The 15262-nt window shown below is 38.0% G+C and overlaps 1 protein-coding gene across 13 annotated transcripts in view; it reads left to right on the forward strand.

The window, feature by feature from the left end:
- Nucleotides 1-15262, forward strand: part of TLK2 (tousled like kinase 2) — a 123450-nt gene that overhangs the window by 43772 nt on the left and 64416 nt on the right. For 7 of the 13 annotated variants that reach the window (XM_060395755.1, XM_060395756.1, XM_015098856.3 and 4 more), the window contains exons 3-6: nucleotides 3551-3622; nucleotides 4542-4611; nucleotides 5618-5661; nucleotides 6382-6477. In XM_060395755.1, the coding sequence (XP_060251738.1) occupies nucleotides 3551-3622; nucleotides 4542-4611; nucleotides 5618-5661; nucleotides 6382-6477 (282 nt within the window). The remainder of the gene's footprint in view (nucleotides 1-3550; nucleotides 3623-4541; nucleotides 4612-5617; nucleotides 5662-6381; nucleotides 6478-15262) is intronic. The other 6 variants (XM_060395760.1, XM_060395757.1, XM_060395759.1 and 3 more) reach the window with 1 other exon arrangement.

A 15262-nucleotide genomic window follows, 5' to 3' on the forward strand; every position in this document is an offset into this window, starting at 1 on the left:
TCCTTTGGGTATCCCAATTATGTACATGGTGATGTACTTAACAATATTCCACATTTCTTTGAAGCTCTGTTCATTTTTCTTCTTCTTTTCTTTTTATTGTTTGTTTATTTTTCAGCTTGCATAATCTCTTTTGACCTGTCTTCCAGTTTGCTAATTATTTCTTCTGTCAGTTCACTTCTTCTCTTGCGCCCCTCTCAGTTCAGTTCAGTTCAGTCACTCAGTTGTGTCCGACCCTATGGACTGCAGCACTCCAGGCCTCCCTCTCCATCACATACTCCCGGAGTTCCCTCAAACTGATGTCCTTTGAGCTGGTGACGCCATCCAGCCATCTCATCCTCTGTCGTCCCCTTCTTCTCTCTCCTTCAATCTTTCCCAGTGTCAGGGTCTTTTCAAATGAGTCAGCTCTTCGCATCAGGTGGCCAAAGTATTGGAGTTACAGCTTCAGCATCAGTCCTTCCATTGAATATTCAGGACTAATTTCCTTTGGGATGGCCTGGTTGGATCTCTTTGCAGTCCAAGGGACTCTCAAGAGTCTTCTCCAACACCACAGTTCAAAAGCATCAATTCTTCGGTGCTCAGCTTTCTTTATAGTGCAGCTCTCACATCCAGACATGACCACAGGAAAAACCATAGCCTTGACTAGACAGACCTTTGTTGGCAAAGTAATGTCTCTGCTTTTTAATATTCTCTCTAGGTTGGTCATAACTTTCCTCCCAAGGAGTAAGCGTCTTTTAATTTCATGGCTTCAGTTACCATCTGCAGTGATTTTGGATCCCAGAAAAATAAAGTCAGCCACTGTGTCCGCTGCTTCCCCATCTATTTGCCCTGAAGTGATGAGACCAGATGCCATGATCTTACTTTTCTGAATGTTGAGCTTTAAGCCAACTTTTTCACTCTCCTTTCATCAAGTGGCTCTTTAGTTCGCTTTCTGCCATAAGGGTGGTGTCATCTGCATATCTGAGGTTATTGATATTTCTCCCGGCAATCTTGATTCCAGCTTGTGCTTCATCCAGCCCAGCGTTTCTCATAATGTACTCTGCATATAAGTTAAATAAGCAGAGTAACAATATATAGCCTTGACGTACTCCTTTCCTATTTGGAACCAGTCTCTTGTTCCACGTCCAGTTCTAACTGTTGCTTCCTGACCTACATACAGATTTCTCAAGAGGCAGGTCAGGTGGTCTAGTATTCCCATCTCCTTAAGAATTTTCCACAGTTTGTGGTGATCCACACAGTCAAAGGCTTTGGCATAGTCAATAAAGCAGAAATAGATGTTTTTTTCTGGAACTCTCTTGCTTTTTTGATGATCCAGCAGATGTTGGTGATTTGATCTCTGGTTTCTCTGCCTTTTCTAAAACCAGCTTGAACATCTGGAAGTTAACGGTTCACGTACTGTTAAAGCCTGGCTTGGAGAACTTTGAGCTTTACTTTACTAGCATGTGAGATGAGTGCAATTGTGAGGTAGTTTGAGCATTTTTGGCATTGCCTTTGTTTGGGATTGGAATGAAAACTGACCTTTTCCAGGCCTGTGGCCACTGCTGAGTTTTCCAAATTTGCTGGCATATTGAGTGCAGCACTTTCACAGCATCGTCTTTCAGGATTTGAGAGAGCTCCTCTGGAATTCCATCACCTTTACTAGCTTTGTTCATAGTCATGCTTCCTAAGGCCCACTTGACTTCACATTCCAGGATGTCTGGCTCTAGGTGAGTGATCACACCATCGTGATTATCTGGGTCTTGAAGATCTTTTTTGTATAGTTCTTCTGTGTATTCCTGCCACCTCTTCTTAATAATTTTTGCTTCTGTTAGGTCCATACCATTGCTGTCCTTTATTGAGCCTGTCTTTGCATAAAATGTTCCCTTGGTATTTCTAATTTTCTTAAAGATATCTTGTCTTTCCCATTCTATTGTTTTCCTGTATTTCTTCGCACTGATCGCAGAGGAAGTCTTTTTCTCCTTGCTATTCTTTGGAACTTTGCATTCAAATGGGTATATCTTTCCTTTTCTCCTTTGTTTTTCGCCTCTCTTCTTTTCACAGCTATTTGTAAGGCCTGCTCAGACAGCCATTTTGCCTTTTTGCATCTCTTTTCCATGGGGATGGTCTTGATCCCTGTCTCCTGTACAGTGTCACGAACCTCCGTCCACAGTTCATCAGGCACTCTGTCTATCAGATCTAATCCCTTGAATCTATTTCTCAGTTCCACTATATAATTGTAAGGGATTTGATTTAATCATACCTGTTTGATGAATGTTTGCCATTCGTTCTGACTGCAGGATGACTTCTCCCTGGTGGGGCTTTATTCCTTGGTTCTCTCTTTCTAACTAACTGACCTACAGTCTAGGCTGTATCTTCATTACACAACTATTTTCCCACTTGCCTTTTGCCACAGTCTCCATTGAATATCTGTAGATTTTTACCCCCAGCAAAATATCTAAGCCAGGGTTCTGGTGTTGGGGGTGGGGACAATGAGTAACACTTTTCTGTGACTGACATTCAGCCTCTAGGAACTGAATACCAGGAGCGGAGGTATAGATGGGGTGCACACAGCAAGCAGCTTGTCTCTCGTGATGTGGAACCACTACCTTATGAGCTGAGCGAGAGGCCTGTTGGAGTTTCAGTATTCTCAGTGTATGAAGCTAAGGCAGAGCCTCCCTTCCACAAGTCATTGTTAGGCAGATGGCAGCTTCCTGTCTTTGATGTACTTGGCTGGGACTTAGCTTCAGTGACAGAGTGCTGGGGACGAAATGAGAAGCCTGAAGTTCTGCTCCTCTCAGGAAGGAAGCCCTTGACTGAGAGCTGGGGGAAGGAGGGGGCTTGTGCTCTTGCCTGCAGCAGTCTGGAATCCTGCTGAGACGGGAGGGTGGGGTATGGGAAGAAAAGCGTGATCTTAGTTCAGGTACCACAGACTGTCACCTTGCAGGCTAAATTTTCGTGGATTTTATTGAATGGTTGTTTCTTCATTAGCTCTTTGCCCTTAGGGACCATTGTCAGAGGCTTTGAATGGTGGTTTTAAAAAATAATTTTCATCAGTTTCTCTGAGCAGCAGGCTAGCAGAGATCCTCACACTGTTAGGCTTAGAGGTCAGTCTTTTATAACTGTTTTTTGAGCTGGCAGTCTCTTTAAAGCATGATTTGAGAAAGTGTTTGCTTCATTATGGTCTCTGACCACCCCCTCATGAGGAACCCTTGGCATACCCTTAACATAACTTTCAGATAGCGACTGTAAGATACAAGAATCACGAGAATCGTTTTTCCCTTGCTTGTTTTCCTTAAAGAATGAACTTGCTCCAGGTGGAAGTACTCTAGAAGGGGAAAGTTTGCACAAGAGTTCAGAGTTTATAAAGGAAATGAAAATAACATTAGGTAGAGAATTTTAACATGAGTGCCCTCTACTATATGATGGATGGAGTTCTTTTCAAGTTGGCTCAGAGGTGTTGCAGTTACTTCTTGGTTTCTTTGACTTGACCTAGATATCACAATCACATGGCTTCTTCCTCATTTTTCCTGTCATCTTAGTTTCTTTTGATTCCTTTTTGTTTTTTTCTTTTCAGGGGCCACTCAATAGTGAGTCTTCCAACCAGAGCTTGTGCAGCGTGGGGTCCTTGAGTGATAAAGAAGTAGAGGTAAGAAGCCACATCCATCGCAAGACTGCTCATATTCCCACACTGAAGATCTGGGTTAAACCATAGCACTGCAGACTCGGGTCCTGTTAGGGTTTGTGTGAATGATTCCCCTTAGAGTTGTGTGCTCGTTGTGTCTGCACAGTTGCCATGTGGCCCTGATGGGTTTTTATTACTGTAACCATAGTAATGAAGAAAAGGTAGAAATCTGCAGTTGTAGCTGAGTTAGTCTAGGTGTCCTGGAATTTTAGCACTTCTTAGTACTTCACCAGAGTGAGTCATTGTGGCCTGAAAGACTACAGTAACAAAATTTGAAGTTTTTTATTTTTTAAAGGCAAATAACCTAGCTGAATATATAACCGCTTACTTTGCACTTAGATAAGACTTTGAATAGTCAGTTGACTGATCATGCAGATATTTCCTTTTTGGAAAAAAAATTTAGATTTAAGCTCTTTTAAAGTAGAAATATGGGATTCCCTGGTGGTCCAATGATTAGGACTCAGCGCTTTCACTGCTGGTATCTGGATTTTCAATCCCTGATCAGGGAACTACTATCCCACAAGTTGCATGGCATGGCCTCGAAAAGAAAAAAATGCTATTTGAGAGCCTACCTTATGCTAGATGCTTGTACTACATTTGTGCTTTATAAAATAGCTCATTTAAGCTTTTGCAGCAACCCTGATTTACAGATAAGTAAATTAAAGCTCTGATATTTTAAGCACTTGGCCAAAAATTGAATAAATGGTTTGATTTCAGATCTTATATTCTTTCTATGACCCTGCTCTAAGAGTAGGACACTCGTTTAGGACTTGTGAGCCAGTTAATTCTCCTTATAAATTTTATATTTTTAATGTACACTCTAATTTTCATAACGTGAAAAATTTAACAAAATGCTAATTGTGATGTATATGGTATTTAACAGACTCCTGAGAAAAAACAGAATGACCAGCGAAACCGGAAAAGAAAAGCTGAACCATATGAAACTAGCCAAGGTAGTAATAATTTCACACCAGTAAAAATATAAATTCTTATGTACTTAGTATAAAACTTCCAGTTCACACTAATTAGTTTGTGTACAGGGATTCCTAACAGTGGAGATTTGCATTCCTTAAGGGAGTATCCGGCTATTTACTATAGACTTGCCATTCGATACACACTTGACAAAACAGTGTCAGTTCTGTGGGGACTCTAGTTTTCCCTGTTGTAAGTTAATAGTCTTCTCGCCATGGATTTATCTTCAGAATAAGCATTTATTGTACAGAAAAGAGATTGCATAGCAGTTTTAACTATGTCTTGCACTAGATCAGTGGTTTGTTAATAATAGGCAAGCAGAAATGGTTGCATGTACGTGGCTGTCCTTTTACATACCCTTCTTCCATGTCAGTTACTCAGTTGAATAATTGGCGCCCAGTGGAATAAATCTGTGAGTATGATGGTCATAATGCCAGATTTCTTTAAATAATTAAAGAAAGAATAAATGAAATGGAAGAGCTTCCAAGAAACGAAAGGGCCCCTCCCCCCATTTTGTATCTTTTAATCTGCAAATCATTTTTTACTTTTGTGGGAGAAAATTTTCCCAAAGTAACAAGGTCACATAAATTTACTTGTGAAATAGAATAAATCATTTAGTTCTGATGAATTTGTTTTGAATTTTTTTATCCTCTTAGTTGGGGGTATAGTTTATAGTTTAGTTTTATTTTGATTCACAGTTGTGGCATAAGCTTTGTTAGTGTTCTTGTAAAAGAAAGCATAGTGAATCTTAAAGGAAAGCAAGCTATGAAAAGTTCTTTCTTTCACTGCTTATTTCAGTGTTTTATTTTGTGGTGGAAACTGTCTTCTGTTCTTAGGAAACAGGTATTTTGGCTCATTTGTTAAAAGTAAAGTTGACATTTGAATTGGTAACAGCATAGGCAGTCATTGAATATATAATACACTTTAGCAAATGATGGTTTACTTGTGTTACTGGAAAAACTATACTTACTTTGGTTTTATTTTCAGGGAAAGGCACTCCTAGGGGACATAAAATTAGTGATTACTTTGAGGTAAGTTAAATTTTTGGAAAAAGAAATCTATAGTGACTTAAAAAAAAAAAGAACCTAAATCTTTTCATTCATTTAAAGCTTTAGAAAGGAATATATTGCCTTTACTGTGCTCTCCTCCCCTTCCTCCCCACCTTCATCAGCCTGATGTTGCTCCATCTCTATAAGAGGAAACAGCTGCTGACTTCCTAAATTTAAATTTGTTCATGATGTGTCTTGTCTGTGATGATATAAAAATTCACAAATGAGGTGATTGTTTTCTTGGCCAGACTAGGTTTTGTGTCTTAGAAAGGTTGAAGTGGAATGACTTGGACTCTTCTTTTGTCCTCTGCCTGTAGTCCAGTGGAACCTATAGTGAGCTCACCAGCCTATCCTTAGTGGTTGCTGAAGGGGACACTAACATACACTGTATTCCTGCTTCATGTATTTTGAGACAAGAAGGGAAAACATTCTTCTCTTATGTCTTTTCAAAACATGTGTACCTTCAGGTTTCTAGCCATGTTTTCCTTATATCTTGGTACATTTCTGCTGGAGCTTCTTGTTAAAATCTCATTGAAAAGATAGCAGAATTTGACTTACATGGCATTTTCTCTAGATTAAAATGTGTAGACTTAAAGGGACCATATATGATTAAGACCTGTTTGTGTATTAATCTTTTACTCTCCTTATCTGAAGCATAGTACTGTTGTGAATTATTCATATCCATTTTTCCCTGTTGGCCAGTTTGCTGGGGGAAGCGGGCCAGGAACCAGCCCTGGCAGAAGTGTTCCACCAGTTGCACGATCCTCACCGCAACATTCCTTATCCAATCCCTTACCGGTAAGCATTCACCTGGAGAAATGTGACACCTGTTGTAGGAGACCAAGAAGCCCAGGAACACTCAAGCAAAGTTTCTCTTCCATTAATTACCCAAGGGGGGTGAAGTCTTAAGGAGAAACGTTCATAGCATTGCCTGTGAATCACTTAACTTAGATTCAAATCTGTATCAGTCAGCTTACATTTTATAAGAGCTGATCCTGTTCTCCCGGTATAAATCGATTACTTCTAGGCCTGCAGCTCATTGTTCTATCAAGAAAGGGGGTTCCCGTCCAAACATTAGGTTTTTATCCTGGCCGGACATACATATTCCTGTAGTTTAATTCCTTTCAAAAAATTTTGATCAGCTCCTGGTATTTGAATTAATTGTATGGCTTGCTCAGTGATGTAGTAGCAAGCTAATGCTGCACAGATTTGGGATAGGTTTGTTCTCTGCCTGTGAGTGAGATCTGAAACTCTATAAAAACATCACAGCCAAGTTAGTGGTTCTCAGGCCAGGGTAGTTTATCCCCTCAGGGGACATTTGGCAATGTTGAAGTAATTTTTGGTCAGAACTAGAGGGTAGGTAGAATGATGCCATAGGCATCTGCTGGGAAGAGGTCAGGGATGCTGGTGTACATCCTGCCACGCACAGGATAGGCGCCCACAACAAAGAATGATCCAGTCCAGAATGGTACTAGTGCCAAAGTTGAGAATCCCTGAACCAGCTCATGTAGGATTTTATGTCAGTTCCCTCAAGTGCCTTTGGCTGATTTGTTGATACCATATGAGAACCCTGTACATAAGAGTGTATTATGTCCCTTGATGCCTCAGGTATTGCTGTGAGATCTTAGGGAAAAGGAAGACCAGAAGTTTTCATCCTAGGTCTCTGTTTCGGAAAGTTGCTTTTCTCTGCCTCAGCAGACTTGATTAATATTGCTTTTTTTCTTAAGTAAAGTCTCTGGATTGTTAAAGTATTTAAAAATGTCTTTCTTTCCTCTTCTGTCTCATGAAAACATGCGTTCATTAGGGTGATTATAATTAGTAAAGCACTTAGGAAAATGTATTCAGCTTGAAATTTTTTCTATTACTTTGTCATCATTGCTATATTTAAAAATATTGTAAATGTTCAATGTGTAGATATGTTAGGTTGAGGTTTGTTAGCTAACTTTTGAGGAGACTTAGATCTGTATTTTTATTGTTTTAAACCAGTTACATGTTTTAAAATGTTAAATGGGATTGCAGAATGACCTATTTGGGACAAATATGATTTGTAGAATTTTGTTGTCTTACTACTCTTTTCTGCCTGAAAAAGGTTTTTTTTTCATTTGGTTTTCAGTAATGTGACCACCCATCTATCATGTGTCCATTTAAGTCAGGTCTTAAGTGAAGACAAGAGAGAGGTACTCAAGTGATCCACTGACAGTCCTGCCACCTCTGGGCATGGTGGCTGGGCCTCATGATCGTGCAAGTCTAAGTATGTCTTGGTTGTTAAAATAGAAACCAACCTTAATTTCCTTTTTCCATTGCATTTTATCCTCCTGTCTTAGATTCTGTGCTTCATTGTTACAATCAACTGATTTGTGTATATCCTTCGATTCCCTTTCCCCACTCTCTCCATTATACTTGCCTGAAAAAAACTCAGCCCTGATTAAATCTAATTTTCCACTTTTTCCTTGCCTGTATCTAAGCAGTTCAGCCTGGTTAGAGGAAAGCACATATACCCATGCTGGCTGATCTCACTTTAAGTTCGTGACCACCAACCTCATGAGCCTCTGAGTTGCTGCCAGTCCTATTATATTTCCATAGTTAATTCACCCTCCTAGATGAATATTTTGTATTTTTGTCATTTCCTGCAATCTTCCAGCAGCAATTCCTTCCTCTCTACTCTCTCAACTGATGACTTTACTTTTTTATTTTACTAGGAAAATAGAAGCAATCAAAAGAGAACTTTCCCATGTGCCTCTGCCAGCTCTACCAGGTTACTTGTGTTCTTATCCATATCTGCCTTTTAGGATGCATGAACTGGCAAGCCCTTTACTTGGGCATCGATTTCCCTGAAAATTACATGTGCACCTCTCCTTGCCATTTCTGTTTATATAACTAAATGAGTAGCTTAAAAAAACATCTTTCCCAGGGAAGTAGGACTTCCCTGGTGGTCCAGTGGTTGGGAATCTGCCTGCCAGTGCAGGGACCGTGGGTTCGATCCCTGGTCTGGGAAGACTCCACGTGCCACAGAGCAACTAAGATCGTGCGCCACAGCTACTGAGCCTGCGCACCCCAGAGCCCGTGCTCTGCAGCAAGAGAAGCCGCTTCAATGAGAAGCCTGCATACAGCGATGAAGACCCAGAGCAGCCAGAAAAGATAGATAAATAATTTTAAAAAATCCACTAGCACAACAAATTGCTCTTTTTGCAGTCTACCCTGTCCCTGTAGGTGACAGTTTACTGTGTCCAGTTTTTCAGATCATGACTTCATGCCCCATATCTCATCCATCAAAGTCCTATTTTCTTTTAAAAAAATACCCAAATCCACCCTCTTTTCTGTTCACTTGATTCTCTGATCAGTCTCTAAAGTAGTGTCCTTGTTTCTGCCTGTGTCTCACCTACTTTCAATATAGTAAGTAGCCAGAATGATTCTGTGAAAAATTTAAGTCAGATCCTATTCAGAACTGGCCAGGGGCTTGTCCAGACTGTTCTAGGCTTACATGGTCTAGAAGCTCCTACATAATCTTTGCTCCCCACATCATCTGACTCCATCTGCTCCCCTTCTTCCTCATGCCACTCAAGCCGCACTGGCCTCCTGGAAGTTCTGTAAACACTCTGAAGCACTCTACTTCAGCGCCTTTGTACCTGCTATTTCTTCTTCCAAGAATAGCGTGATGAGCAAGTCCTTCATCAGACTGTTGCTCAAAAATGACCTTGTCAAGAGAGGTCTCTCCTGGCCAACTTCTTTGAATAACAGTCCCTCTCACCTTGTAACTCTTTCCCCTAATCCTGCTCTAATTCTTAGTTATTACTATCTGGCATATGTATTTAAAATTTGATATATATATTTAAATTTTTATTGATTCATATTTATACATATAAAAGAGTATACATGTACATCTACAGCTTAATGAATGTTCACCAACTGTACTAGTACAAGAAACAAAATACCAGCCCCTCCAGAAAGTCCCTTATATTCCCTTCCATTTATTAGCCCCCTCCCTGCAATTGGGGATAGCTACTGTCCTAACTTCTAGTAGTAGCATAGAAGAGGGTTTTTTTGTTTTTATACAGTGTATAAAAGGAATCACACAGTATATAATATACCCTGGTGTCTAGTTTCTTTCATTCAACATTACTTTGGTGAAAGTCATCCATGTTGTGTGTTCTAGATCATTCACTGTCGTCATTGTGTGGCATAATTTTATTTTTATTTAATTTACATATCTTAATTTTTAAGTATACAGTTAGTTTGTTGCCCATCATCTCCCACCAGAATGTTAATCCCAAGAGAACTGGACCTTTGTTTTATTTACTACTATTTCCATCTCTTACACTGTTTGTTACATAAAGGTGTAATCACTTTAACTGTTTCCCTCACTCCTTGACATAGAAGAGAGATCTTGTTCCGTGTTTAGTCTCTAACACCCAAAACAGTGTTGGGTACACAGTGGGAACTCAAGACTATTTGTTGAAAGAGAAGAATAGAAGAACAGATAAAGAATTATTTTAGCTTTTTCCCCTCCTAAGTGATTCTTCTATATTTTTTGTTAAATAGAGAAAAGTACACAAACCCTGAGCCTGTGAGTTCAGGAGTTGGTAAACTACAGCCTACAACTGTCAGGTCGAGAATGATTTTTAGATTTTTTGAGTTGTAGAGACAAAGAAGAATATGTCACAGAGCTATGTTGCCTGGAAAGCCTAAAATATTTCCGTCTGATCCTTCATAAAAAAATATTTCCAGGCAGTCATTATGAAGTTAACTCCATTAATCATTACTTAGGTCAGAAAGTAAAATATTTCCAGCACCCTGGAAACCTTCCCTGATCACAACTCCCTCCCAATACTCTAGAAACAACCACTGTTCTAATTTTTGTGATTATCGTTTGCTTTTCTTTATAGTGTTGTCATTATGACAGTTTTGTTAATCATGGCATTTAATCACCATGTTTAAATCTTCTGTATTCTGACTTTTGGCTGTTTGTTCTGTCAATTACTAAGAGAGGTAATCATGACTGTCATGATTATGGGTCTACTTTGTTTCTTCCTGTATTTATATTTTTGCTTTATGTATTACTAAGTGATTCTCTGTATTTCTCCTGATACTTTTTGCTCTTAATGCAGTTTATCTGATATTAGTATATTCAAACCACTGCCTAGTGTAAATATTTCTGTTTTTATATTGTCAGCTTTTCATTTATTATGTTTTCAGTATATCTGACAAATACATAGTTGAAATTTTTTTCTTTATTCAGTCTAAAATCTTTTTTAAGGGAATTACCTAGTGATCCAGTGGTTAGGAGTCAGCACTTTCACTGCTGGGGCCTAGATTTGATCCCTGGTTGGGGAATTAAGATCCTGCAAGCTGTGTGGCATGGTCAAAAAAAAAAATCTTTTTTAAACTTCAATATTTATTCTGTTTACATTAATAAACAATCCTTATGTTGGTTTTAAATATTCTGGCTTTTAATGCATCTGTTGTTGCCTATTTCTTGCCTGTTCTATGTTACTGTTTCCTTCAATTCTTGTTTTCATTTGTATTCAAAAATGATTTCATGCTTTTCTCCTCCACTAGTAGGTAGATCCTGTGTGGTGTTTCTCTTAGAAGTTACCACAGGTGTCTTTAATGTGCCAGAGTTTGATGTTAACAGTAGCCTAGTTACATGATAACTTTGATTCCATTTCTGTGCTACTGCCTTGGTGGTGGTGGTATAGGTTTATATTTTGCCTTAAAATATATATATATATCTCTCACAGAACATTATTATGCTGTCAGTGTTCATTTAGATTTGTCCATGTACTTATTTACCTCCTTCTTTGTACTTCTTCCCTTTTTACATATCACACCTTCCACTTTAGGGAAGAAGTGGAAGTGAAAGAGTGGACTACTTCTGCCTTCCATAGTCCTTAATACAGTATTTATCTGCTGGGGGTTAACTCTCTAGGTTTTTGTTTGCTGAAATAACTTTATTTTGCCCTTATTCTTGAAAGATATTTATGCTGTGTATATATCTAGATTGTTTTTTTTTCCCCCACACACAGTTAGGTATATCGTTAGCATTTTTTTGGTTCCCCTTGTTACAACTGAGAAAATAGTTTTCATTTACCTGTTATTTCTTTGAAAGAAACTGCTCTGCTTCCCCTACCCACACCTACCCTTCTCCCCCCAAGCCCCAGGCTGCTTTACTTTGTGGTGTTGTGCGGTTTTGCTGTGAGACATCCTTTTATTTCTCTTCCATGTGATTTGTTGGGCTTCTGGTATTTGTGGGTTGCTGTCTTGTACCATTTCTGAATAGTTATTAGCCATTGTCTCTATCTCAGTTCTGTTCTCTTTTTCGTTCTTCTATAAAATTTCAGTGAACCATGTTAGACTGTCTCACTTTATCACCATGCCCCTTCATTTCTTTTTTCTTTTTCTTTTGGTCTCTGTGCTCCATTCTGGATAGTTTCTTGCCTTTCAGTTCTCAAATTCTCTGTTTTGGTGTATCTAATTTGCTGCATTGGATTCTTAATTTTTGTTATTTTATGTTCCCTGCAGATATAGTCAGACTGTCTTTTATTTCTTGAGTAATCTGGTAGACATAGTTGTTTTAAATCTGTTAATTTTTGTATTTGAAGTTTTAAAAAAATCTGTTTCTGCTATATCTTATTTTTCCTAGTTGTTGCTCACGTCTTTATTTCTTTTATGCTTTGATTGTCTGTGTGCTGCTCATTGTACTTGAAAAATTATTGGTGAGATTTCTTTGAGGTCTAAGATGAAGATAGGTCTCTCCAGGGAGAATTTTTGTTTACTTCTCTCGAGTGTCTAGAGAGTCTACCAGTCTCTACAAACTCGTGAATTTGCGGCTTGCTCTGTTTGTTTGACTTGCTAGATAGTTTCTTTCAACCAGACAAGCAGTATTGATTTGGATTGTATTAACTTTTCTCAGGAGAGCTGGCACCCCCTGCATGGCCAAGGCAACTGTTGCAGGTCCTGGAGGGCGGGAGAACTATTTCTTCTGGCTTACATTTTTCCCTGATGTTTTAACCCTTTGAAAGTACAGCTTAAAGTGGGAAGGACGCTCATATTGAGCGTCCTAAGCTGGATGGGCTTTGGCCTATGATTATCCACTTGGCAGCATGGTGCCCAGGGATTGGAAAGTCAAGATCTTAAGGTGTTCTGAGGGCAAATGTGACTTTGATGCTTCTTTTACTACCTGTTTTGTGTTCCTCATTTCCGTTAGATTTTGTCATGACAAATCCCTACTATTTTGTCAGCTTTTCAATGCTTTTAATATCTTTTTAAAAAAACATTTTGTCCTGTCTTTATAGTTGTTTTCTAAAGGAATGTTGGTACAAACATCCCAACCTGCTGTATTTCCAGAGATATTTAAAGATCTTTTAAGCCCTTGGCAAATAATTATTGAATGTATGACAGAATGATTTGTTTTAATATTGTAGCTTCAGTGATAACACTGTGCCAGGTAGTGAGATTATTGTTGTTAAGTGGTACAGGTATTCTGGAGCCTACATTTAAATTTATTGGATGGGATAAGAATGTTGTTTTTAAGGAGGTGTGGCTTTTACTCATAGATTAAAAAAAAAACTATAAATTCTTTTTTCCAGATCACTTTGATTAGTCTGTTTTACTTGTATTTTCTAAAGTGAAAATGTTAGTTTTCCCTGATAAAGGGATACATGCTGATTATGAAAGTCCAATAATTCAGAAGTGGTAAAATATAAAGTCCTTTCCACAAGAGCTATTATTAAAGAGTTTAGTGGGCATATATGTATACATGTATGTTCATATAGCAGATTCCCTCATTTCCATTGTATAAATTTATCTAGACGATAGACTTAAATATTTTGTATTCTCTAGTAATGCTGTAATGAATATCCTTGTTTGTACATCTGTGCTTATGCATTTGTTTTTTTTGGATAAATTTCCAAAGGTTAGTTCCCAAGTCAAAGAATATGCACACTTTAAAATGTCATCACATGAATGGATAAAGAAGATACGGTGTGTGTACACACATCCACTGGAATATTACTCAGCCATTAAAAAGAATGAAATGGTGCCATTTGCAGCAACACGAATGGACCTAGAGATTATCATACTAAGTGAAGCAAGCCAGACAGAGAATGGCGAATACCATATAAAATCACTTATATCGGGATCTTAAAAAATGATACAAATAAACTTATTTATAAAATAGAAATAGACCCACAGACATAGAAAACAAACTTACGGTTATACAGGGGAAAGGGTGGATGTATAGGAGTTTGAAATTAACATATTAATATATATACTACTATATATAAAATAATAGCCAACAAGGACTTACTGTATAGAACAGGCAACTGTATTCATATTTTATAATAACTTATAAAGGAAAAGAATCTGAGAAAGAAAATATGTGTTCAGTTACATAAATATAACTGAATCACTTTTCTGTATACCTGAAACTAACATAGCATTATAAATCAACTATGCATCAGTTTAAAATAAATAAAATGAAAAATCATCACATAATTGCTAGCAGGTCATCAGCAGTTTGAGAGTCCCAATTTCTTCCTATCCTTCTAATACTGAATTTTACATAATAGTCTTTGCTAGTGAGAAAAATACCTTGTTTTAAATTGCATTTCTTCATCAGTGATATTAAACATCTTTTCATATGTTTAGTGGCCTTTTGGATTTCTCTTTTAATGCTTATTCAGTTCCTTTGCCTATTTATTCAAGTATTTGCTTTGTCTTGCTGATGGGTAGGAACACATTATTTATTAAGATTGTTAGCTCATTGTCACTTATGGTGTGAATATTTTCTGCCTCTTTATAATTTGTTTTTTAACTTGTTTATGTCCACTTGCACCATTCCGAAGTCAAAAAATTAGAAGTGATCAAACTTATCAATGTTTTTCTCTTCATGACTTATTACTAGTTTTGTCTTATTCTTAGATGTTCCTATATGGTTTGTGTTTTTAATGTTATGTTTAAAAAGCCCTCACCACTAGAAAGTCATAATAGCATTTGTTTATATTTTCTTATAATTTTTATGTATACTATAAGGAAGTAATGTACTTTTCCTTTTGTCTAATATCTATGTACATATCCTATCATCTTTGTAATAAAATTCCCACTAATTAGAAATGCAATATAATCACAGATTATACATCCGTTTTATATGGGGCTCTTTCTGATTTTTCTGTGCCACTGGTTAGTCTGCTTGTTCCTTTACCAGTATTATGCTTATTTGGTTAATGTTGCTTTGTTCTTCTTGTTTAGTCACTAAGTCACGTCCAAGTCTTTGCAACCCCATTGTACTGGAGCCCACCGGGCTCTCCTATGTCCATGGGGTTTCCCAAGCAAGAATATTGGAGTGTGTTGTCATTTCCTTCTCGGGATCATCCCAAGCCAGGGTTGTCTCCTGCACTGGCAGGTAGATTCTTAAACACTGAGCCACCAGAGAGGCCAGTGTTGCTTTGCAGTAAGTTTTAATAGCTGGTCAGGTTTCCCTGGTACCCTTTATCAAAAATTACATGGCTAATTTTGATTATTTTTCCAAGTGGACCTCAGAACTAAAATGTGAAAATCCATAGAAACAATCTCCCCAAAGAGCAGA

The sequence above is a fragment of the Ovis aries genome, chromosome 11, assembly GCF_016772045.2.
Source record: "Ovis aries strain OAR_USU_Benz2616 breed Rambouillet chromosome 11, ARS-UI_Ramb_v3.0, whole genome shotgun sequence".
Taxonomy (NCBI): Eukaryota; Metazoa; Chordata; class Mammalia; order Artiodactyla; family Bovidae; genus Ovis; species Ovis aries.